Raw genomic sequence first — 26,387 nt, 5'->3', positions numbered from 1 at the left:
TCCTGTTCTCATTGTATGATGAATTATGATGGCTGTTTGGTAGCCGTTTGCATACAATGCATACTCTCTCTCTCTTCATATGTGTGTGTGTACAACAGCTTTATGTTAATGTACAATCCTTAATATGTTTTGTCTGTGTGTGTGTGTGTGTGTGTGGGGGGGGGGGCAGAGGGAGTGTTCGCCCAGGGCGCCAAATGGGCTAGGACCGCCACTGGCCAATAAGAAGGCAGGCAGGCAACCTTTCACACCTGCAGTCAATTTAGAATCACCAACTAATGTAACCCGCGCATCTCTCTGGACTGTAAGTAGAAGTCAGATTGGCCAAAGAGAACTCACACAGGCACAGGGATTCAAACCCAGGACCTTCATGATGGGTTTGAGTCACTTGGTTAGCCCAGTGAATGGATGGATGCCTCTTTTTAATTTTAGTATAATTTTACAATGTAAAAAGCAGGGAATTTGAAAGTTGATCTCTAATTTTGATCTGTACCATGTTTCCGAAGGCATAATTTATTCCTCCCGCTGCCTCAGCAGAGCAGCAAACATCAGGACAAGGACAGTTCCCACCCTGGCTTTTATGGCATTATTTTTGTTTTTTTTACGTGCGCTCAATTTTTTTTTACGTGCGCTCAGAATAGTGGCACCAAAATAACGCCATACCTGTAGGCGGATACATCAACCTTGCTAACTTTAGCGTATGTTTATGTCTTCTATAATGGCTTCACTGAAAGTGCGGTTAAAAGGCAGTTTCAGTATCATTAACGTGCCCTGTTCGCAGTTTACACGAGATAAGTGGAATTTGATTGAATCTGTTTCTCTTTCTGCGCAACTTTAAAGTTTTATTTCTGTTTAAAAGACTGAAACCCCAAACCTTGCATTCCCGTTTATTCTAGTGTGACTTCATATAAATGAGCAGGTTTGACGTCGACGCACGGGTATTAGAGAGCTGCCGGGCTGTGAGGTGGGGGTCTCCGAGAGTATAAGAGGTGTACACACAGCTAGAGCGCACAGATGCAGCTGCCCGCTTCCGGGGGGGCACTTACTCTTCGTTCGTTTGGATAGAAAACTCTTACTCAGAGGCTCTAATCTGCACGTTTTTTGGAAACTCTCCTGCTCGCCTTTTCCACTTCTTCTCTCCAGTCTGACTAGTTTTTTTTCCTCCTGTGTCAGTTTAAATCTTTGCCTTTCTTTTCACTGTTGCGCGGTTAAGTTTTCATCACCGAGGACAGAGTGGGCAGCACTGCAGCATGGAGCCTTACACGGTCCCCGGAGCTCAGCTCTCCCTGTCCGACCTTTACTCCTTCATCCCCTTCAATGTCACCCTCCCGGATGATGAGAGCGACTTAATGGGCGACAGGCTGCAGAACTACACCGAGCAGCAGAATCCGGTGAGGAGCGCCGGGGGTATAATCATAGCCATATCCATCACGGCGCTCTACTCCGTTATTTGCGTGGTGGGACTTCTCGGCAACGTCCTTGTCATGTACGGAGTGGTCAGGTAAACACTATCATGCTTTATTAGCACAGTCACTTTAATTAGTTGGTGGCTGTTGATGAGAGCAATAAAACCCACTTTATGCGAAATGCAAAGCTTCATTTGGGGGTTTCAGGCCCTAAATACGCGCTGATTTCAAATCAAATCAAATTCAATTCAAATGTGTTGCTTTAAGTTTTCTTCAGTTATCTCAAGAGCTTTTCTAAATACAAATTAAATTTATGTTTTCTGAGGTAAAGCACACGAATTAACAAAAAATCCCAACCAGACCCTTGTAGGATACACATGGTGTAAATACCAGAAAGTTGCTTGCTAATTACCCATCGATTGCTCCTTTCCTGCACTTTTTTAGTGTCTGTGTGTGTGTTGAGCTACAAGTGTGTGCTTGCACTGCCCCCGCATTTGTAGGTGAAATATGCGCATGCCAAACAAGTGATTTAAGATTCCCTGCATAAACCATGAGATTGGTCTTTTATTATTTCTGCATGAAGCAACAACATGCACCAGTTTCATACTAAAGATGGTTGTTATGACTGACTCAGCCGTGCCTCAGTGAGAGAGGACTACTCAAATAGTCTTCATGAGCTCAAACTGATCTATGGACCTTCAGCTGCACGCTCCTCTTCACTGAGTGTGATGAAGCAGAGTAGAAATGGAAATCCTGTAGCTAGAAGGACCGACGGAGACAGCATTTGGTCTCTTTATAAAACTGCAGGTTATATGCCCTAGTTTTAAGATTATTATTGTTGTTATAATAATAATAATAATTATAATAATTATTATTATTATTCCATTAGTGGGTGTTGACAGCTTTATTGTCAGTCCAAGGTCTGACTCTAAATGAAAAGAAATAAACCCTGTACACACTTATTTCCCAGAAAAGCCTCCCAGCCCTAACCTGCATGAGGAAAAAATATAAACAAATAAATAGACAAGAAAAAATGGCTTATATTGCTTGCTTCTTATCCTCATTTATATCTCCTAATCTCAGATATTCTCTTTATCCCCAATATCAGCCAAAGTATTAATCACGACTCTTGGCTGGAAAATTGAAGAAGCAGGTAAAATTGATTTAGGAGGCACCAGCTTTGGGGTAAAGCAACTGTAAAAATGTGACAAGATCGGCAAAAAATAATGCAGTTATATATCTATCTTTATCCTAGCTATATCCTAGCTGCTGGTCATATTTCAGCCTATAGAGGGAACAATAGAAGACAGCAGCAGGGGGAATCCAAACAGAGAAATAACAGAAAATCTGGAATGTATGCTGTGGCAATCAAAACTGATCCATATTCAGAGCTCTGAGGTATTTCCATTCAGGTGTTGATGTGAAAAGATTGGGAAAAATAAGCCACCTAAACACAAAGCAAGGGAGGAAGGAGGGAGACAAAAAGGGGATGTCTGAGGAGTCAGCAAAGTCAGTGAGTCACACTGCGAAGCGATTGACTTTACAACGACGTCACATCTTTTAGACAGCACCCACACCTCCATGAGACGGGAAGCTCGAGCACAGTAACCCAGTGAGAATGTATCATCTCCTGTGGAACATCTGTAAGCTTTGAAAGTAATGATCTTATTAACAAAATCTTAGAGTTGCCTTCAAATGAAAAGTTTGGCATTCTCTAATAGCTGTACTATGGATTTATGAGCTCATTAATACACAAAATAACAAAATGCTTTAGGGGAATTTGTTTTGTAGTGCCTTCGTGTTTGTAAAAACTGGAGGCGTGAATAGCAAAAAAGCAGGGGAGTCTCCAGAACTATAATATTTGACAGATTACATTTTCCTTTTTTCTTTTTTAAAGCTGCATTTTAAAGCACTGTTTTTATCCACATGATGTTCCAGTAAAGAACCCACGACTTCTAAATTTATCTCACTCTTCTTACATTTTCAAAAAAAAAAAAAACCCAAACAAAGACCCACAAAATACGGTTAAACAATCTTGAAGAAAACAGTAAAGGGACCTTGTGTAAGTCCATGCACTGGAGGGCAGATTGCTGCCTGATCGTCCCTGGTCAGAATATCATCTTTGTGCACTTCTATTTGATAGACAATCACTGCGTGCTTTTCCTCATTGTTTTGTGGAACAAATACATTTTGTATAATTTCCATTTTACATAAATTGGCTGCAATTCAACCAAAATTTTAATAAAAAAAAATACAGCATTAATAATATGGCAGTTATGTCCTTTAATTTTTCTTTCAGGAATTCTGTTCGTAAGAGGCTAGCATCCTGCTAGCTGACTGATTTAAGACTGCTGACTGTGTTAAGAATAACTGCACAAACTGCCTTAATGCCACCTGTACTACAAATAATAACTGGATGTTAAGCCACAGGTGAATTTTCCTAAAAAATTCCAAAGCATCCAAAAATTTAGAAAAAGTAGGATTTCTCCATAATGTTAGGCTTGAATCCCATCTGTTTTATAGAACAACAGTAATGGAGCAATTTAGAGAGTAAAAACTTTTATAACTGACAGTACTGTTTTATTATTATCGAAGGTGTATTGGAGTAGATTTTGTGTTGTATATATTTTGCTGTATTTTACAAATGTAGGGCCAGTGCGTTTATATAGCTGAAAACTGTGTATTTTTATATTCAAAATTGCAAAGGTGTGGACCCAGGAATCAGGACAATGCAGAATTGAAGTAAAAATTTGAGGAACTCTAATTTGATAACATCCATCCATCCTCTTCCGATTATCCAATTGAGGGTTGCAGGGGGCTGGAGCCTATCCCAGCTACCACAGAGTGAGCAGTATGATACTTCCTGGACAGGTCGCCAATTTGTTGTAGGGCAGTTCGATTATATGAAAGGTTTTTAATGTCATGTTAATGTTAATGTCACTTTATTGTCTTTTTTCAAAAATTCTAAATTTTCGCCTCAAAATGCTAATAATACCAGCTATAAATTCAGAATTCCACTTTTAATTTATAATACTGTATAATGATTTTCTTTTTGCCATCTCAGATCAATGAAAAAGAGCTTAATTGATATTTATTTATTTAATAGTGATGAACTCTGATGGAACAACCAAATATCACAGCAGTGTTTAATAGACATGCTGGTTTAAGTTGCAGTACCAGCAGGGGGCGATATTTTATTTCAAGACAACATGAATATGGTTAAAGAGACATTCCGAACACATTTACATGTAAAGACATATTAGCCAAGAAGCTTCATTGTTTCTGGCATAGAAGGAGTCTGCAATGTACTTTATAACTTCCTTGGTCACTAGCCAAGTGTTGGCTTTAATTACATTATCTCCCCCTACCTTTAACAAATTTCCCAGAGGAACCCACCCGAGGGATTAATAAAGTTTTATCTAATCTAATCTAATCTAATCTACTGGTAATGCAACTTAAGCATGCGTGTCTATTTCACGGTTAAGAAGATGCAAGGGGTGAGATCCACATGGTGGACCAGTGTGTCCATTACACTCATTGCTGTGATAATTGAAGATGGGCACAGTGACTGTTTCTGAGGAATGCATTGTTTTCATGATCCATGCAGAAAGTTACAGCCAAGTTCAACAGTTATATTGTCATCACTGTTAAAGTGACTCGGTGGTGCAGTACAGTGTTACTACAGCAAAGTGTCTCAGGATAATACCTGAAAGTCCCTGGTCCCAGACTAGGAAGAGACACAATCTCCTTTGGAGTTGTGTCAAGGGCTGTGAGAACCTCTTATGAATAAGTAAACAGTAGCCTCTGTTCCTTCTGTAGCAGTATTGCAATGAAATATGTGAGAATTTTCTGCCATACATGGGGTGAGATCGATGCAGGCTGAACAGAATGGCAAACAGTACTGGGGGTGTTTTGCCAAGGGGTGACCTGCATGCATGGCTGAATAAATCAATAACTAGAACTAGTTTATTTACTGCCAATGGTCACATGTCAGCTTTGATAATAATAAACCAAAAGCCCATTTGAAAGCATCCATCTATATTTTTTTTAATATAATGAATTTTGAATTTGTGCCTCCACTTCAAGCGATAGTCCATTCAGTTACACGGGGCAGGATCCTTTTATCTTCCACTGGTTTTCCACCTTCTTGCTGCTGCACTGTTTAGATAAGAACCAGTTCAGTGCTCATGCAAAATACTGTCAAGTGGGCTAAATTTGAAATCAGATCAATATGCAGGTAATGGAAGCTGGGCTCAGTTTGTGTGAAAATAGACTCTTACTGAGCTTCTTCTTGTGGATTATTGTTCAATGTCTACTGAGACAGTAGGTTTTGAAAACATTTACAATTTATGTTTTGGACGTTCTGTAATGGGAATATTGTGTAATGACAAAATTTAAAGTTAATTACTGGGGTTTGAAATTTGCTTGGAAATATTGTAGCTCGTTGCCAGTAGGAACATGACTGTGTGTGTCTGAGAGATGGCAGTCAGTCTGTTCATTTCCTGGGCTGAGTCAACATGGCGACTGCATCCCATGGCTTGTCTTGCATCTCACACAGCAGGGATTGATGTCAGTGTGTGCTTGTGTTTGTGTCCATGTGTAGCCTTCAGAGGAGAGTCGAAGCTGACTTTTGTGTCAAAACTGAAAGGACTGATGTAGTCACAAAATGTATTGTAACTTTAAGCTGCACTGAGATGAAAGATAAGGACTTATCCAAATGCAAATCTTAAATATCTGTAGCTCAGTGTATCAAGAAGCACTTCAAACTGCTGATGGTCATGTAGTAGTGTGGAGGAGATTTTCTTTGCACACTTTAGGTCCATTGGTAGTAGCTGAGGATCAGCACAGCATTGCCGCACCAGCCTGTGCTAATAATTGTCATGATGTGTGTAGAGTTTGGAGCCAAAATGCAGACTAGAAAAACAGATTGGAATAAATGAATCCTTATTCAGGTGAGCCAGCAAATCCAGATGACAGAAACTGAAAGCAAACCAAAAGAGAATACACAGCAGGAGCAAACAGTATGACTCAACAAAGCACAGTGGGAGACAGAAACAATATACACATGCACAGGATAACGAGAGGATGGGCAGCAGGTGGGAAAACAGCTGACAACAATTAAGGGAGACTAGACACGAGAAGCAAACACAGGATGAAGATAAAATAAAACAGGAAGTACCAAACTATGCCAAATGATGGAATCGCAAACAGGGACAATGACGACTTGACAAGGAACAGGGAACACAGGGAAGGGCTGATAACTGAAATAAGGGAACTAATACAAACCAACAATAGTCAAGAAAATAAACCAGGTAATCATGATAGTAAGAACAGCGAACAAAGCACACATTATCACTGCCAGATAAAACTTGAAATACTAAATATGAAAGAGAGCGCAACCAAGGCAAAGCATAGTATTAGATCAAACTTAAAATGTGAAACAGAGCAGACAGAAATGAAAGGTCCCAAAGAGAAAATCCTGAGGAAAAACCCAGGATCATTGAAAGAACAGTGTACCAGTCTTGTAATGGCTGCCTCCAGCGTCACAAAGCTCAAATCATCTCACTGGGAGATTTGCATTATCATTTGCATCTGCAGCAATTGCACAATGCTGTCATACTCATGTATGTCAAGAACAAATGAGGGAGCTATGTGGCAGCTAACTGAAAACAGTTGATGTGACCTTTATGTAAAAGTGCTTCGAGTAGTCAGCAAGACTAGAAAAAGCACTATATTAATGTGGTACATTACAATACACTTTTGCCCATAATGGCATTGCAATTCATTCCGGTTATTCTAAAAGATCAAGAATTAGCTAGCTAAAATACTGTATTTTCACAATTGTTTTGAAAGACTAAAAACTCTTAAACACATGGTCCCTTTTCCCTTTTACATATAGAAATTATGTGAAAAAAGTAAGCTTTTAATTCCGAGATTTATCTTTAAGGACAAAATTTTAAAAACCTTAAAGATGAGACAGAAGCAGAGATGTTTAGCTATAATAGACCATATTTTCTCGCATCATAATAAACTTAACTATGTCAGATAAATGGATTACCAATTACTCATTATTTGTATCTATCCAAGCATAAATACACGAGGAGTTATTTTGGGCCATAAGATTGAATAATAATAATAATGGATTGGATTTATATAGCACTTTTCAAGGCACCCAAAGCGCTTTACAATGCCACTATTCATTCACTCTCACATGAATGGGTGCCTAATGAGGAACATACAAGCATAATCATTTTATTACTTCTTTAATAATTATGAGCCCAAATCCAGAGTTTGTGTTGTTCATAAAATAATGTTTAACCCTTGGTGTTTTAATTATAATCTTCTCAGCAACTGAGATGGTTTGATTGTTACTATACAACTGGGTGCCATATTTCAGTTTTTGCTAATGTACTTGGACAAAATGACGATAAAATAATATATAGATGAATAATTAAAGCTTTAATAACAATAAAATAAAAATGTCCCAAGTAGTGCTACCAGTGTTAATCTCGTTAAAGTGACATAACTGCATTAACACAAATCTCCGTTTCGCGAGTTGGCGTGCGCGGGCCTGCACGGGGTCAACGCGTTAGCGCGGTTGGCTCGGTTAGCTCGTTAGCGCGGTTAGCTCGTTAACACGTTAGCGCCATCCAGTCTCACGCACGCTAACTCGCTAACAAAGATTTGCCGCGTTAATGCGGTTATGGCGTTTCGTCATTTTAACGAGATTAACACTGACAGCACTAGTCCCAAGTTTGAGGTCTGAGCTGTGATGGAGCTCAAATCTCAACTTTTGGACAGCTACTGAGTATCAGATCCTTTCACTATAAAACTCTCACGGTATCCTCACCTGTCTGAGGTGAAGAAAAGTGCAGACAGAGAGTTAAGGTTTGGTTCTGATAGGTCTTGTCGCTCAGAAATAATGAACACCACATCTGTGGGTTGCAATTTACTTGCTTTAAGAAATCTCACAGACTCAGCTGTAGGTAAATTTAAAATAAACCTTTAGTTTTTTTTAAAATAATCTCACAGGAAAGTGAGTAGAACTCAGTAGACAGCAAACATAATTTCCTGGAATGACAAATTTTTTTTATTAACCTCCTCCACAGCTCTTTTCTCCTCCAGCAATTTAAGAACATAAACTGTGCCTTTTGCATTTACTTTAGGGGAAATATCTACATTTCTAGATCATAAGCTGTCAGTATCAAAAATGGATGTGCTCCTCAGAACATCAGTAATATGATCTTTACTTTTTCGCAATTCTTGTTCATCCTCCCAGGCTTTCAGTATTATCTGCATCATTATTTTATAGCAGCATAGGTAACGTTATCCTAATCTTCTAATATTTTCATTAGTCTGCTTACTCATATGTGATTCTCAAATTCTTAATTTATCATCACACAGATGTGTCTCCATGTACATGATTTGTGTTGTGGACAGAGGGGGTAGAGGGGTTTTCACCCGTCCCATATGGGCTCCCACACAGTCTTTAAATATCCTGACTGTGTGTCACCAGAACCAAATGACAAGTGTCAGTGTTAATGTTGACTGGTTGACAAGTGGGTCAGAATAAAGGCTGAGAGCACCAGGAATGAGAGAAGTGTAAAAAAAAAAAACACCTCTGAAAGTGCTCTGACTTTGCTCTTCTCTGCGACTGGCTGATGGACCGGCAAGAGTAGCCCACATACCGGTTGTGCACTGCTTCCATCTGGCAATGGAGCGCACTGGAAATGAGAGTTTTTATAACAGTGTGCAGTGAACACAAGCAGCAGACTTTGAAGAGCAGATAAAATTAATTGCTTAATATTTATTCTATCCCTGTGGTAACCCTTGAGCTGGTGACTCCTTAGGCAGCCCACTAGTTGGCCTAATACAAAAAAGCTTTCCCTGAGTGCACTGCTGCACTGCTGAACAATGCAAACCAGAGGGGCTCAAGAAGTGGGCATCCTCAATACTAAATAAAAAAGTAGGTGTATGCGGAATATTTACTTTTACCCTGTGGTAGAACACAAACGGTGACAACAGTGTGCTGTAACGCAAATGGTAATAAACAATCTTGTGTTTTCCTTTAAGAATTTTCTAAGCATTTTTTGTAATTTAATTAATGGTACTATAATTTCTTAGTTCTGTTGTGCTTTCAGTTGACATCATTCATATGATTTAGGTTGTACCTTGGTACGATGTGAAGGTGGTTCACATCGTACCAAGGTGCACTGCCATGGTGACTTACGCTGCAGGCCTAAGGAGCACTGGAGCAGGTTCTGTTCCAAATTAAAGAGGTATGGGATGTACTGAACAACCAGTCCTCCACAAAATAGTGTCAACATCCCTGGAAGATTGCCAGGATATCAGTGCACAGATAGTACAAGGCTCCACAGTTTTTTACTGGCTAGCAAGTCTTTGTCATCCCCTGATGTACATCAGTAAGGAATATAGAAAATTGTACTGTACTCCTTGATTTTCTTTTTTTCTTATTTTTCTGTTGGCTGGCCACAACTGTACAATTTTAGTGTTCTACGCATCACAATACAGTGCAGAAACAAGTAGTAAATACAAAGTAAACACAAAGTTTTTAAGGGTTTTATTTATTTTTAAAAAAGAAACCTATCCGAATCAACTTGGCCCTAAAGTAATAAAAAGTAATTGTCCTTCCACCTTGTTAAATCATGAATTAAATGTGACTAACCACATCTTTTTATTAAAGCTGAACTCAATTTCACTACCCACACCAAGGCCTGATTATTGCCAAAGCTGTTGAATAAAAAATTACTTGAACAGCACCTGTTCTGAGAAAGTGAAATAGGCTAAAAGAAATCAAATAGCAACACACCGTGCTGAAATCGCTTGCTCTGCTGCAAGCAGACCTACCCATGCTTGTGACTGTTCAGATGCTGCCAGTCCCACCAATTTCATATGAATACGCTTGTACCCAGATTGGGAATTCCTGGGTTGATTTTTAAATTAATTACAACCTTCATATGCCACTTAGCCTGTTTGCTGATATTAAGATAAATGAAGGCAGATTAGGTAAATATATCCAGGGTATGTTGAAACTGAGTCATAGTATAGGCACCTGTACAGGTACATGATTGTAGGGATGTCATCATCATACATTTCTAAGCATGAGGGAAAGAATGATATATTGAGGCAAAAATGGTATAAAGATCTTAAAAAAGTGGGAAAAAAAGAAATTAGAAGCCCAAGAAATCATGATAATTACTTCATAACATGTCTTTCTTTAATGGTTAAAAGTATAAGGCTGTGTGCAATGGATTCTTCATGATCCAAAAAAAGATATTTAATTTATATCAGTGTCTGACTCTGTTGTGTTTCCACATCCTTCCTGGTTTGTTGGGATTTATATGCTGCTGAGCTGTCAGTATTTGATTAATGGTATGGGATCACTGACAAGGTGCACAAGCAGAAATTACCATCAGAGCCCAGGAAAAAGGATGGCTAGCATTACTAAGACACTCTCAGTGTGCATCATCGTTTGCTTAGAAATGAAGGTCAGGGACCCCCGCTGCAGCCCACTGCTCTGAGACTTCTTTTTTCAGGAAATGATTGGATTGCTGTGACAGCCACTTAGCATGATGCCCATGGTTTTAACCCAAAACAAGAAAACAAACAAAAATGTGATTAAACTGCAGGAACAAGATTTTCCGCCTGTCACCTTTATATGCTGAAAGCTGACTGTGACTGAACCTCAGGATCACTTGAATTAGTGCCTATCAGAAAAATACTTCTGCATAACAACCTGTCAGTGTCTGGTGTAAAATTAATGTTGTATGTCAATGTGTCTTTTGCTTGTTGCCTGCTGAGAGCATGCATACTGTGCAGTCCAGACCAAAGCAATAATACTAAAACAGAGCCTTCCATGCAGGCGCTTTTCCCTTCTTCGTGACCTTTTTTTTTTCTTACAATCCAGCCAAGCTAGGGCATACTAGCATGGATCTGACACAGCTTGGCAGTGGCTGTACCTCAGGAGCTAGAGCAGGGCATCTCTTAATCAGAAGGTTGGTGTTTCAATCCCTGGTTGCTCTAGTCTGCATGCCAAATATCCTTGGGTCAACTAACCCCAAGTTGTTCTCTGACCGCATCGATCGGAGTAGGAATGTGTGTGCGACTGCTAGATAAAAAGCACTTAAGTATAGATGAGCTGCTTGTATGAATGAGTGAATGAGGCTTGTTGTATTAAATGGTTTGAGGGACTAAAATGTCAGCGAAATAGTCTACAGCCAAAAGCTGATTTATATACTCAAATTTGAACAATCTTACTACCGTGTCATTTCCACTATTTCCTCATGTCATATCAAAGTGGGTGTGCAAGTACAAGCGTCTGTACTTCTTTAAGGTTCCTTGAAGATGTTTCACTTCTCATCCGAGAAGCTTCTTCAGTTCTTCTGAGAGTAATTGGCAGAGTCTACGGATAAGTGTTTGGTTGACTGTTCATGGGCAAAGAAAAAGAAAGAGAAAGAGGGATGATAGAAGCAGGAATGAGGAAGGAGAATTAAATTGGTGCAGCAGGAAAAAAAATAGATGACAAGGTGCAGTTATATCATTTTAGAAAGTTTGCAGAATGATTAGACATTCAGGGAAGAAGAATGCTATAGCTCTAACTGATGGTACCTCACGGCTAACTGTTTTTTCAGACACTCCGACAGTGTTCAATATGTCTCTGATGTGTGCAAAGTCATTTGGATGCATTATATTTCTGGCCTTTCCATTCCACCATTGTCCTTTTGAAATTCAAAACTAACTCTATCATAAGTTTGACTTTTCTGTGTTGCTGCCCTGAATTACTGTAGGTAATGTCTGTGCTTGTCCTTCTTGACCTTAGTGCAGCATTTGATACTGTTGACCATAATATTCTATTAGAGCGATTAGAACATGCTGTAGGTATTACAGGTATTGCACTGCAGTGGTTTGTATCATATCTATCTAATAGACTCCAATTTGTGCATGTAAATGGAGAGTCCTCTTCACACACTGAGGTTAATTATGGAGTTCCACAGGGTTCGGTGCTAGGACCAATTCTGTTTACATTATACATGCTTCCCCTAGGCAGCATCATTAGAAGACATAGCATACATTTTCACTGCTATGCAGATGACACCCAGCTCTATCTGTCCATGAAGCCAGATAACACACACCAATTAGTTAAACTGCAGGAATGTCTTAAAGACATAAAGACTTGGATGGCCACTAACTTTCTGCTTCTTAACTCAGATAAAACTGAGGTCATTGTACTCGGCGCTGAAAAGCTTAGAAATATGGTATCTAACCAGATTCTTACTCTGGATGGCATTACCTTGGCCTCCAGTAACACTGTGAGGAACCTTGGAGTCATTTTTGACCAGGATATGTCCTTCAACGCACATATTAAACAAATATGTAAGACTGCGTTCTTCCATTTGCGCAACATCTCTAAAATTAGAAATATCCTGTCTCAGAGTGACGCTGAAAAACTAGTTCATGCATTTATTACTTCCAGGCTAGACTACTGCAATTCATTATTATCAGGATGTCCAAAAAACTCACTGAAAAGCCTTCAGTTAATCCAAAATGCTGCAGCAAGAGTACTGACAGGGACTAGAAGGAGAGAGCATATTTCTCCTGTTTTGGCTTCCCTTCATTGGCTTCCTGTTAAATCCAGAATTGAATTCAAAATCCTGCTCCTCACATACAAGGTCTTAAATAATCAGGCCCCATCTTATCTTAATGACCTTGTAGTACCATATCACCCTATTAGAGCACTTCGCTCCCGCTCTGCAGGCCTACTTGTTGTTCCTAGAGTATTTAAAAGTAGAATGGGAGGGAGAGCCTTCAGTTTTCAGGCCCCTCTTCTGTGGAACCAGCTTCCAGTTTGGATTCAGGAGACAGACACTATCTCTACTTTTAAGATTAGGCTTAAAACCTTCCTTTTTGCTAAAGCATATAGTTAGGGCTGGACCAGGTGACCCTGAATCCTCCCTTAGTTATGCTGCAATAGATGTAGGCTGCCGGGGGATTCCCATGATGCATTGAGTTTTTCCTTTCCAGTCACCTTTCTCACTCACTATGTGTTAACAGACCTCTCTGTATTGAATCGTATCTGTTATTAATCTCTGTCTCTCTTCCACAGCATGTCTTTATCCTGTCTTCCTTCTCTCACCCCAACCGGTCGCAGCAGATGGCCGCCCCTCCCTGAGCCTGGTTCTGCCGGAGGTTTCTTCCTGTTAAAAGGGAGTTTTTCCTTCCCACTGTCGCCAAAGTGCTTGCTCATAGGGGGTCATATGATTGTTGGGCTTTTCTCTGTATCTATGAAGCGCCTTGAGGCGACATTTGTTGTGATTTGGCACTATATAAATAAAATTGAATTGAATTGAATAGGTAATTTCTGCAAAATCTTCTGTGTGCTACTGCTGGTTAATCAGTCTCTGCGTAGCCTCCTGAATGATTAACATTTCATATTTGATGGCAATTTTCCCTCCATAATTAGTAAGAGGTGTAAAAGATAAGAAAAAACTAGCAGGTTCTTTGACATGGAACACAAGAATTAAATGCAGCCTCTAATTAATTACACCAGTAGTTTTCCTTTTATGAATTATGATAAAGCCCGTTGCTCTTATAAATAATTACTAATTTGTTAATGGTCTGTGTCAGTTTTACCTTCAGCTGAAAAAAAGAAACACAGATTGAAATGAAACGTTGATGTTATTTAGAGACTAAAGCTGATGCTGAGAGTGAATAATAATAGAGCAGCTGTTGAGACGTTTTGACAGCAGTTGTAATTATAAATTCCTGATTAAGCCGACATTCGCTTTAGACTAATTTATTACTTTAAGAAAACTTTTCTATCAGACTACAAAGTTCTTTCATTAATATACTTGTAGTGGAAAAACTCCCAAAGATGATTTAACTCTTAAGGCCTAACCTAATATGACACGCTGCAACTGTTCTACAACTTGAAAAAAATGACATAGCCTAATTATGATTTATCTCATAATCTATAATCTATAATCTAGATCCAGTTAATGAAAAAAAAAAAGAAATTAAAGTAGATTTTTTTTAGTATAAGATAAGAGATAAGATAAGATAAAACTTTATTATATATATATATATATATATATATATATATATATATGTATGTATGTATGTATGTATGTGTGTGTGTGTGTGTGTGTGTGTGTGTGTGTGTGTGTGTGTGTATGTATGTGTGTGTATATGTATGTGTGTGTATATGTATGTATGTGTATGTATATGTATGTATACGTATATATGTATATGTATACGTATACATATATACATATATACATATATACATATACACACACACACACACATATATATACACATACAGTGTATATATATGTGTGTGTGTATGTGTATATGTATGTATATGTATATGTATATATATGTATATGTATATATATGTATATATATATATATATACAGTGGGGCAAAAAAGTATTTAGTCAGCCACCGATTGTGCAAGTTCCCCCACTTAAAATGATGACAGAGGTTAGTAATTTGCACCAGAGGTACACTTCAACGGTGAGAGACAGAATGTGAAAAAAAATCCATGAATTCACATGGTAGGATTTGTAAAGAATTTATTCGTAAATCAGGGTGGAAAATAAGTATTTGGTCAATAACAAAAATACAACTCAATACTTTGTAACATAACCTTTGTTGGCAATAACAGAGGTCAAACGTTTACTATAGGTCTTTACCAGGTTTGCACACACAGTAGCTGGTATTTTGGCCCATTCCTCCATGCAGATCTTCTCAAGAGCAGTGATGTTTTGGGGCTGTCGCCGAGCAACACGGACTTTCAACTCCCGCCACAGATTTTCTATGGGGTTGAGGTCTGGAGACTGGCTAGGCCACTCCAGGACTTTCAAATGCTTCTTACGGAGCCACTCCTTTGTTGCCCGGGCGGTGTGTTTTGGATCATTGTCATGTTGGAAGACCCAGCCTCGTTTCATCTTCAAAGTTCTCACTGATGGAAGGAGGTTTTGGCTCAAAATCTCACGATACTTGGCCCCATTCATTCTGTCCTTAACACGGATCAGTCGTCCTGTCCCCTTGGCAGAAAAACAGCCCCATAGCATGATGTTTCCACCCCCATGCTTCACATTAGGTATGGTGTTCTTGGGATGCAACTCAGTATTCTTCTTCCTCCAAACACGACGAGTTGAGTTTATACCAAAAAGTTCTACTTTGGTTTCATCTGACCACATGACATTCTCCCAATCCTCTGCTGTATCATCCATGTGCTCTCTGGCAAACTTCAGACGGGCCTGGACATGCACTGGCTTCAGCAGCGGAACACGTCTGGCACTGCGGGATTTGATTCCCTGCCGTTGTAGTGTGTTACTGATGGTGACCTTTGTTACTTTGGTCCCAGCTCTCTGCAGGTCATTCACCAGGTCCCCCCGTGTGGTTCTGGGATCTTTGCTCACCATTCTCATGATCATTTTGACCCCACGGGATGAGATCTTGCGTGGAGCCCCAGATCGAGGGAGATTATCAGTGGTCTTGTATGTCTTCCATTTTCTGATGATTGCTCCCACAGTTGATTTTTTCACACCAAGCTGCTTGCCTATTGTAGATTCACTCTTCCCAGTCTGGTGCAGGTCTACAATTCTTTTCCTGGTGTCCTTCGAAAGCTCTTTGGTCTTGGCCATGGCGGAGTTTGGAGTCTGACTGGTTGAGGCTGTGGACAGGTGTCTTTTATACAGATGATGAGGTCAAACAGGTGCCATTCATACAGGTAACGAGTGGGGGACAGAAAAGCTTCTTACAGAAGACGTTACAGGTCTGTGAGAGCCAGGGATTTTCCTTGTTTGAGGTGACCAAATACTTATTTTCCACCCTGATTTACGAATAAATTCTTTACAAATCCTACCATGTGAATTCATGGGGTTTTTTTTCACATTCTGTCTCTCACAGTTGAAGTGTACCTCTGGTGCAAATTACTGACCTCTGTCATCATTTTAAGTGGGGGAACTTGCACAATCGGTGGCTGACTAAATACTTTTTTGCCCCACTGTATACATATATCGATAAAATATACAAAGGGGATAAATAGAATAAATAGGAATAAAAATAAAAATACAAGTGAATTGCACATTTCAAGTATGGAGTCTATTGCACCGCTGATTATTAACAAAAAGTATTGCACAAAAGGTGATTGCACAGTGAAGTGAAGAGGCACTACAGCTTAGTTGTTCCCCCCTCCTTTGTCCTCCTGTTTCCCCTCCCTCTCCCCTCCAGAGAGGAGTTAAACAGTCTGATGGCGTGTGGGACAAAGGAGTTTTTAAGTCTGTTGGTTCTTGTCTTTGGGAGAAGCAAGCTGTCACTGAACAGACTCTTCTGGTTGTTTATGGCCGTGTGCAGAGGATGCCCAGCATTGTCCATAATGTCCAGCAGTTTCTTTAGTGTCCTTTTCTCTGCCACTGACACCAGAGTGTCCAGCTTCATGCCGACCACAGACCCAGCCTTCCTGATCAGTTTTTCCAGTATCAAAGTGATTCAGCCATGGTTGTTAGTGTATCTAAAATGACACAGAAAAAAGATCTATTAACTCATTAGAATTAGATTTTAAAATATAAACGACTGTGATTGAGTTATTGGATACAAACCCCTATAATTTATTGAGATCTCACTACATGTTGTGGCTTGAAAAAAGACTCACCAAAACATTTGAAAGTATGATGACTTATCTACTCCTTTGGCTCTACAGTGGCTCACAAGGGCAGTTTGCAGTCTATTTACAAGCTGTAGGAGCTTGTAAATAGTGCAAATAGCGAAACCCACATTAAATGTATCTACAGTATATTTTGCACTATTGATCTGCATTTCCTACACAATTATTTCTGCATGAGGTTTCCCCTCATGCCGAAATAACAGTGTTGCGGTAATGTATTAAGTAATCTGTTACATATTACCTATAAGCTTTTGAAAAAGTAATACAATAATTACTCCCTGCAGAAAGTACTTAAACGACTCCAACATGTCCTGAGATGCATTGTCTCTAGTTAACCTTTTATGACTTAGCCTGTCATACTTTTTTTTTTTTACATTTTTTACATATCAAGACAAATAAAAAGCCACAGTGATTCCACTATAGAATCATGGACAGGTACAAATGAGGTTGGCTTCCACTAGCTGATGTTCTGCTTGAGTATGGTTTAGGCTTTACAATAATATTGTTATCTTTTTCTGCTATAAAATGAAATGTCAATATCTCCAATGTTAAAAAGTTAAAGATAGAAATGGGGGAAAAAAGCAACATTTTTTTTCTTGTTAAAATTATAGACTACGAAGAAAATATGCTGGAAATGAGCTACAAATGAAGCATGTGACTTGAATCTCTTTTGCACTATGAGCAAGCCAGTGTGAATAAAATGTCATTAATATTCCAGACACTTGTTACTTGTTGTGTTTGTGTTGCAGTGACTGTTTTGGGTTTATGGAGTTTGAATGAGTTGCTGTTCTAGTGTCGGCTTTGAATCCTTGGTTTTAGTTCTTAATGTAACTTTGGATCTGAGGATAAAAGCAATTAACTTGTAGTTTATTTTTGGGATTTGGTAATCTGGAAATTAGCAAGGCAGTGCAGTCATAAATGAAACTAAGCCTTTGTTTGTAATCAATTCCAACATGGAATTATATCTAATTATTTCTATAATATATGAAAATGACTAGAGGTAAAATGGATCTAAAGTAGGTAAGAGAATAATTGAAATATCCATTTTCCCTGATGAAGCTCAGTTGGTAGAATGGTCGCCCCATGATCGGAAGTTTGGGTGTTCAAATCCACTGAACGGCTACCCTGAGGTACCCCTGAGCAAGGTACCGTCCCTACACACTGCTCCCCGGGCGCCTGCTTAGTGGCTGCCCACTGCTTCACTGAGTGAATGGGTCAAATGCAGAGAAAGTAATTTCCCCACGAGGATGAATAAAGTATACATTATTATTTTTATTTTTATTTTTATTAAGAAAGGACAAAAATGCACCAGTAACACAAATGACAATTTCTTTTCTATTCAAATGTCAATTCATGGCCTTTATGTCATCTATTCTCTACATATTTTTCTCTCCAATAAGCTAATACATTATACCCAAATAACTATATGATTTTCAGTTCAACTGCAGCTGCAAGTAGACTGGACCAGGGAGGCAACTGTGAGATGATCTGAAATAACCTGTTTTTGACTGGGGAAAAAAATCATTAAAAAATATCAGTTTCTTTTTAACTTTTACTACACCTTCTGTCTACTTTGTGACCACAACCAGATACACCAAGATGAACACTGCCACAAATATCTACATCTTCAATCTTGCTCTTGCCGATGCCTTGGCCACCAGCACGCTGCCCTTCCAGAGCGCCAAATACCTCATGAAAACCTGGCCATTTGGGGATGTCCTCTGCAAGCTCATTATTGCCATCGACTACTACAACATGTTCACAAGTATCTTCACCCTCACAATGATGAGTGTAGATCGCTACATCGCCGTGTGCCACCCAGTCAGGGCGCTGGAGTTTCGGACGCCTGTCAAGGCCAAGTTGATCAACATACTCATCTGGGTCCTGTCCTCGGCAATTGGTGTGCCTGTCATGATCATGGCTGTGACCAAAGTGGCAGACAATGGTAAGACTGCGAGTGCATGTTCTTGGTAATATTTTAAGATGATTTCTGAATTAATTTATATTGTTTCAAAAATAAGGCTGAATATGTATGGTTACTGAGTGCTGGTCGAAGTGGTGGAGATCAAAGGTAATTCTGCATTCATTTGAATAATTTATCTATCAGGCAAACCTTGTGGTCCTTTAGTCGGAAATGAAACTGTACACAAGGAAATGCAACAACAGCGGCAACTGATTCTGAATCAATACTCTGAACTGTTCATTGTGTATTCTAAGAGCAAGGAGAAGAGCCTCTGAAGCATCTACACTACTTGATACAAAAACTGTCTAATGAAACCTAAGGTAATATGTTCCAGGAGACAGAGTCTGTAGTTGAGGGTAGGTCCTTGTGAACTGCTTTTCCAGATGTCTTCTTTTGTTTGGTGCCACAAAGTAAGTCTAAGATTGCATGAGGATTATTCAATTTTCCAAATAAATGTATTTGGTAATGAAGTCACAGCCTTCTCTGATAACCTTTAGCACATCTTTGAAGGAACATAATGTAGAAAAAACAACAACTGTGTATCGCTGAAATACTATTGCCGAAATATAGTTGCCGGTATAAGAGGTAGTGTGCCCTTTATTTAGCAAAGTGTGTGATCCTCAGTTGTGTAATCCTACTAGAGACTTCACAGTGTGTTTCAAAAAATCACATATCTGCTGCCCAAGGCAATTAAAAATTTAAAAAGTCATCTAACAATCATTTAGCAGTGACAGCTGAGAAGTTGTGTCTGACAGGATGCATTGAAGTGATAAGTTTAAGGTAGTTTAAGGTGTTTTAAGTGTGACGTCATTAGCCGTGTCTGGGCCCAAACTCCGCTGCAGGTCCATAAGCCAAACGATCACTGCGGCATCACTGAGAGTTAAAAACTGTTTAAATTCTTTCATCTGTAATAAAATAATTATTGTGGCTGCTCTACCAGATGTAACAATTAAGTTAAACATCCAGGCATCCATGAAAACAGAATTTATCAAACTTAACGGAGTTAGAAGTTAGCAAGGAGTTAGGTCACTAGTTTCCATCTAAATATAATATAGCCTGACTGAGAAATTTCTAAAACAAATTAAGACGTACAGCTCTGCTATCACTTCCGACATAAATGAAGACAGGAAAGTAAACAGCAGTGACTTTGTAGGGTTACTTTAGTTTGGCTAGCTGATATATAACGATGTGCTACGTGATCGCTAGCGACACAGCTATGTTAGCTTAATATAAACAGTGAAGGTGGAGGATCAACGCTAACTTTTTTCCACTCGATAAATGTTAACGTGAGGGTGGGAGAACAACTGAGATAAATGTCTGAGACAATAGGATAATGTCTGTGAATTCTCTGAAGATCAGTCTCTGCTTTGCCAAAGATTGTCCTCAGTTCCAAAAAGGACAATCAGGGATGAAGCATAACACATTTTATAGCCCTATAAAGTCAATAAAAAATGTTGGTGGAGGAGAAGCTTCCTCACTCATCTAACACTCAGTCTTGCAACGAGCTGCCTGAAAATCAGTACATAAAATTACAGCTTAATCAGTTGTATTGTTAGAGTATAGCTGTTGGCCATTATGAGGTCCCACTCATGTCCCACTATGATGTGCAATAGAGTGATAATGAGGCAAAAACAACAAATCTTTTTATCAGACAGTTTGGAGAAACTGCTGTATCTCTGCACCCTAGCTTATGTTTCTGTGAAAGACTCAGAGGGGTAAAACAGAGTTACAGCAAATCCAAACTTTATCCTTGGGTCCACATCTTATTTTATTTAGGCTCCTGTATATGTTATTGGGTTTCTCGCTGTCTGTAGCTACAGAGTTAGCAGCTCAAGGCTCACCTTGTTGTGTGCTAAAGTCATATAAAGTCACTGCTGATCCTTCAAACCATACAGCAGACAGTCAACACATAGCTATTAGTGCGGCACAAAGACAAACATTGTAACAAATGCACCAGCTGTAACAAAAAAGCCATTTCAGCTTAAACCTTCCTTTCACTTGGACATTCCTGTACAGCTTCTAACGCTGAAGACGGCGTCTCGTGTCATTTAAAAGGTTTAAATTGAGCAGACGCTTTGCAAGCAGCTGAGCGTACACAGCAGTGAGGAGTTGATTGGGAGATTTTGTCTCTGATTAGGAGGAAATGTCTAGCGCTGCCATTGGATGTACAGTTTGTGTTTACCATGGTCAGCGTCGCGAGAGGCGAGATCATTTAAAAGTAGTTGAATCTTCACAAAAAACCTAGCAACGTGAGCTTTGCTCTCATTTTCAAAGAAATGCCTTTCTTTGCTTTCACTTTGTTATTACATAATTAGACTGCTAGACCGTGAAGGTGTTGACGGTACAGCTTTATTGATTTTCATAATTAATATAATTTAAATTCCCCTTTGTTTTATTTTGATTCAGTGTTGCTACAAATCAGACATGAAAATAAAAACAACAGTTCTTAATAGCAGCAAACAGCCATAGCCATATCCATTCACATGCATGCCAATGAATAAAACTGGAAATAGTTGAGTCTAGGCTTAAATTTGGTTGATCCTGACTTAAAACTTATTCTATACACCGCTCTTGACAAAGATCAACTGAAGACTACCATGCCAGAAAACTTTTGAAAGATTGCAAAAGTCTGCCACCCTCTTACAGCTAAAAACAATATGTTATTATCAGTCAATGTTTTCAGATATTACCTATTAGATTTCTCAAAGATGGGGGCTCTTTGCAGGGTCGCTGATTGCAAGACTACAAATAAACTCCTTTTCAGATTATTTTCCATCCTGCTCCAGGGAGAAACTGAAACACTGTTGAACAGTGGAGCAGAAACATAAGGAGTGTTTGGCCACAGTCTTCCTCGTGTGTGCAATGTTCTATTCTGTTCAGAGAAAAACGGGTTAAAAGAAAAAAAAAGAGGAAGATGCTGCAGAATGTGAACATGAGGCTGAGAGAACAGAGAGTTCAGCTCAATCAGTCAGTCGATCGATATGTTCAGTCCTGTTCCCTCTCCGGGGATGCAAAAGTGCAGTGATCAGCCTAACAGTAAGGAAACGTGAAATGTGCAAGTAGTGACTAATCTTTCAAAAAATTCAAATATAAAGAGTGAAGGAATTGTACAGTAGTATATTCAATGTGATGGCTGAAAAGACAAACTATAAAAATTACTGGGTGCACATGCATAAAAAAGTGTGTATAAATTCAGTGATGCAGGTCTGTACTGGGATGATAAGTTTGAGTTGCCCACACAAGTAAAATCCAGGTACGCTCAGGTACAGAAGTTATAATAGAAAATGAATTGAAATCATTCATGTTCACTGGTTATGATCATGTATTTGTTCATCGTTACTGTGAATGCTCGTCTTTTTAGATCCTTATGAGGCATGTATTTATAACGCACTGCTAAAAAAAAATTACGGGATCAATTTATTAAATATTCTGATGAATAATTTTAGTAGCAAAGTATAAAATTTTACAGATTCAAATCAATTACTTTTCAAGCAAAACATTCAATGAACAAAATAATAATAATATAAGAAGGGTCAGATACTTTCACATCAAAAGTTAATATTGTTCATGTTAACTAATATATTTTAAGGAGTGTGCATGGATACTGTACACTAAATTAAAAAACAGTATCATCAAAATATAAAATTAAGCTTTTTATCTATTTAAATTTTGATTATTCTCTTATAGCTAATGAAAACCAGAAGTCCAGTATTTCAGTTTATCAGACTATTTCATGTAAAGTCTGAAGAAATAAATATTCAAATTCTCAGCCACTGGACCACAAAATAAAGCATTGTATGAATATATAAGTATGTGCCCCATATTCTAATATGCTATAGGTGACCAGTAAGGATAGAAAAGACCTCCACATACCCCCAGTTTATTCGCCTATTTATTTTACACGTAAATTACATGTCACTACATGTGCTTCTATAACTTTTGAAAAGTTATTAGCTTTTGCTTTATTCTCTCTTCTTCAACACTTTAGGGGACTTTTTATCTCTTATTGTGTGAACAGCTGAGTGCAACATTATGAAACCTTCCATGACAAACTGTCTGAAAATGTGCTGAATTTAAAAGTCTGCACTACACACGAAAGGTTCTTGATCTTGTACCACAGCCTTCACTGCAGTTTTTTGGATTTGAATCCTGTGGTTTTTGCTCAGATCTTTCACAGATGTTAATTAACATCAGCCCTATTTTGTCTATTCGCCATCAAAATGTAACTGTTCTTTTTTTTTTTTCAGGTAAAACCACTTGCATGTTAAAGTTTCCTGAGCCTGACTGGTATTGGGACACGGTGACAAAGATCTGCGTCTTCATCTTTGCTTTTGTGGTCCCTGTGATGGTCATCACCATATGCTATGGTCTGATGATCCTGCGTCTGAGGAGTGTTCGTCTGCTCTCAGGCTCCAAGGAGAAAGACCGCAACATGCGCCGCATTACCCGCATGGTCCTGGTGGTGGTGGCGGCCTTTATCATCTGCTGGACCCCCATTCACATATTCATCATTGTGAAGACCATGATAGAAATTGACAGCAGGAATCCCTTTGTGATAGCTAGCTGGCATCTGTGCATTGCTTTGGGGTATACCAACAGCAGCCTCAATCCTGTCCTCTATGCATTTCTGGATGAAAATTTCAAGCGATGCTTCAGGGATTTCTGCCTCCCCTGTCGGACCCGTGTGGAGCAAAACAGTCTGACCAGAGGCCACAACACCACCAGGGAGCCAGTGTCCATCTGTGCTCCAACAGAAGCAGGAAAGAAGCCGGCATGACTAGGCATGGACCGGGTCCCCCATTGCTCTCGTTCAAGGAGGATCCAGCAAGATCTCCAATCAGAAGTCACCCAGATCTCCACAACAGAGTTTTAAGAGTTTCAAAGGAAGAGTTGACACAGTCATATCTTATTCTCTCTAATTTGGCTGTCAAACGAGACATTCAAATGAATAATTAAAGGTAATGGAAAACAAGTTTCACTCTGATCTTATATTTCTATTAAAGTTCTTACTGTCCCCCCTCAAAGTGATGCCTTACGGAGGCACTGAGAGTAGAATGATATTGATGGCCTAAAATGTTTTATCAAGATAATGAAACAGTTCATAATTTAGGGATCGAAAGCTGAACTTTCTGATGGCACAAAAAGGGCAAAGAAATCCCTGAAGGAGTCTGTCTCAAAAAGTGTCATTCATATGGCATTTATCTTGGTACTATAATCGAGCAGAGAATGACTGAAGTACAAAAAGCCAAAAGTTTAAAACGATGGCCTTTTCAAATCCGACTTTGCTATTTCATCAGAGACATCTGATGTGGATTAAAAAACTAACTCTTTCCATTTGTACATTTAACATCGTCTCATAATAAGTGAGCCTTACAAAGGAGAATCACACAACTTTTGCCCACCGACAGCTAGATGATGAATTACAGTGTAGTTTGTTGCACAATGGCAGCAACTCTCTACATGGAGAAGCAGGGAATTCTTGTTTGGTATTCCGTGTGATTCAACCACCCTTTGGGTATAACACGTTGCCTGTGCTGAAAGACAATTTTGGACTCAGTGGATTTGAAAAAGGTCTGTCATAACAGATGTAGAATCAGAATGGAGCCCACTCTATGGGGTTTGTTCTTAGAAAAAGACAGAATAGCATCAAACCACTTGTGTTTGGATTTCCATGGGCTTCTTTTCTGCTTACCTACTTGACTTTCTGTAGTGGTGTCAAGCGCACAGAAAGCCTCTGAGCAGAATCACTAAAGGTGGATACACCTGCCACTGGAAGAACACTGTCGGCAGCTACAACACTTCACTCATTGTATTGGTCTATTGTTCAGACTGAGACTGGCTTTATCTCATTTTCTAGACTTCCATCCTGATGTCAAGCTAACTGCTCCAAGGGTTATTAAGATTATTGATCATTTTTAAATTAGAAAACTGTTACACTGAATATCTGTAACACATTTAAGACAAGTAAGATGGCATTAGCCAGAGCTAAATCATTCGTGGTGATTTATGTGCTATGACGGGACTCGACATGAATCAAACTCCGTCAGTGTGAAGGCAATGATCATTTCAGCTTTGCATACACAAAGAGTTGTGTTAGAGATAATAATCCAGAGTTTGTATGAATTTGCTCTCATGTGGAAATATTTCCGAGACAGTCACGGTGACGTTGGTGAGTGTTGAAATGCATAGTTGACTAAATGAGGTTAATGTAGCAGTAAAAACACATCGGAGCAGACTGTGAATGAAAAGATGGTAGAAAATGAATTAAAAATGTAAATTTGTATATAATGTTTAGCTTTTACATTACAACACATTTGGCTTCAGTCACAGATAAAATGACCACAGGGTACGTCTGTGGTTCTGTATTTTTCCTTTACGTGTTGCTTATATTGACATTTGATAATTCTTGATGTTTCATCACCTTGCTTTTGATCTATGTGGCTCAGAAATATTTAAGAAAAAAAAAGCAAAGAAGAAAGAGAAGCAAAATAAGTGTTTACAGTTTGTTTGGATATGAGTTTGTGTTCCGTTTACAGATTCAGCAATTGGACTGGCTGTGGACTTCCCCACAGAGATATGGTCAGAAGAGAAAAACAAACAAACAAAAAATCTGTTTGCAGCAGGATATTGATACTTTTTGTAGTGTATGTTTTCTTTCAGTGATAATGTGTGATATAAAGTGTAATGTGGTGTATATACCTGCTCTGCTTAGCTCTAAGTGCCAAATCTGTCAGGTGTGCAGAATACATCTGAGCTGCTGTTATCTTTGCAAAGTCAAACTATATCTGGCTGGAATGTACAGACGTAGCTATCCCAAAGGATGACAAGAGTGTGTAAATTTCTGTTTTGACTAAATCAGCAATTACTACAAAAAGCAAAGCGTGAATTCAGGGTATGAATAAGTAAAATGTATGTGCATGATTTACACTGTACAACCAGGATTAGCCCTGCTTATGAGGCTTTCTCATTCTTTTACACTCAGATACTTTCCATAGCTGGATACAGAGAGCTACAAAAGGAATTTTATTTTCTCTGTGTGAGTCCAAACCTGAAAAATAAGTAATATACTACCACCATCTTTATTTTTCCATTCTAGTCATCTAATATTGCTTTAATGGATGTGGAGGCTTCAAGCTTTACCAGGGAGATGTTGCTCAGGCAGTTGAGCTGAACATCTGACCACGTTGATAAACCATGAAGGCATAGAGCCAGGCTTTTTTTGTCATAGCTGACCTGAAGAAAAAAAAGCCTTAAAAGCTTAAAATACCGGCTATCACAAAAGCGGCTATCAACTTTCTTCGATAAGCCAACCTTCAGGTTCTGTGCA

The 26,387-nt window shown here is 38.9% G+C and overlaps 1 protein-coding gene across 1 annotated transcript; it reads left to right on the top strand.

Annotated features, from left to right (window-relative positions):
* The first annotated feature begins 722 nt into the window (after window positions 1-722).
* oprd1a (opioid receptor, delta 1a) lies at window positions 723-25,404 on the top strand. Its single transcript, XM_085148742.1, has 3 exons — window positions 723-1,498; window positions 18,687-19,042; window positions 23,308-25,404. The coding sequence occupies exons 1-3, from the start codon at window positions 1,248-1,250 to the stop codon at window positions 23,835-23,837; spliced, it is 1,137 nt and encodes a 378-aa protein (XP_085004868.1). The 5' UTR covers window positions 723-1,247; the 3' UTR covers window positions 23,838-25,404.
* Window positions 25,405-26,387: the final 983 nt, after the last annotated feature.

Source organism: Neolamprologus multifasciatus, chromosome 22 (genome assembly GCF_963576455.1).
Source record: "Neolamprologus multifasciatus chromosome 22, fNeoMul1.2, whole genome shotgun sequence".
NCBI classification, from domain to species: Eukaryota; Metazoa; Chordata; class Actinopteri; order Cichliformes; family Cichlidae; genus Neolamprologus; species Neolamprologus multifasciatus.
The sequence above is the reverse complement of the archived record's forward strand: the minus strand, read 5'-3'. Positions and strand labels throughout refer to the sequence as shown.

Coding starts and splice junctions, on each gene's coding strand:
- oprd1a (XM_085148742.1), top strand. CDS start 1,248: ATGGAGCCTTACACGGTCCCCGGAGCTCAGCTCTCCCTGTCCGACCTT. Junction 1,499..18,686: donor GTCATGTACGGAGTGGTCAG/GTAAACACTATC, acceptor GACCACAACCAG/ATACACCAAGATGAACACTG. Junction 19,043..23,307: donor GACCAAAGTGGCAGACAATG/GTAAGACTGCGA, acceptor TTTTTTTTTCAG/GTAAAACCACTTGCATGTTA.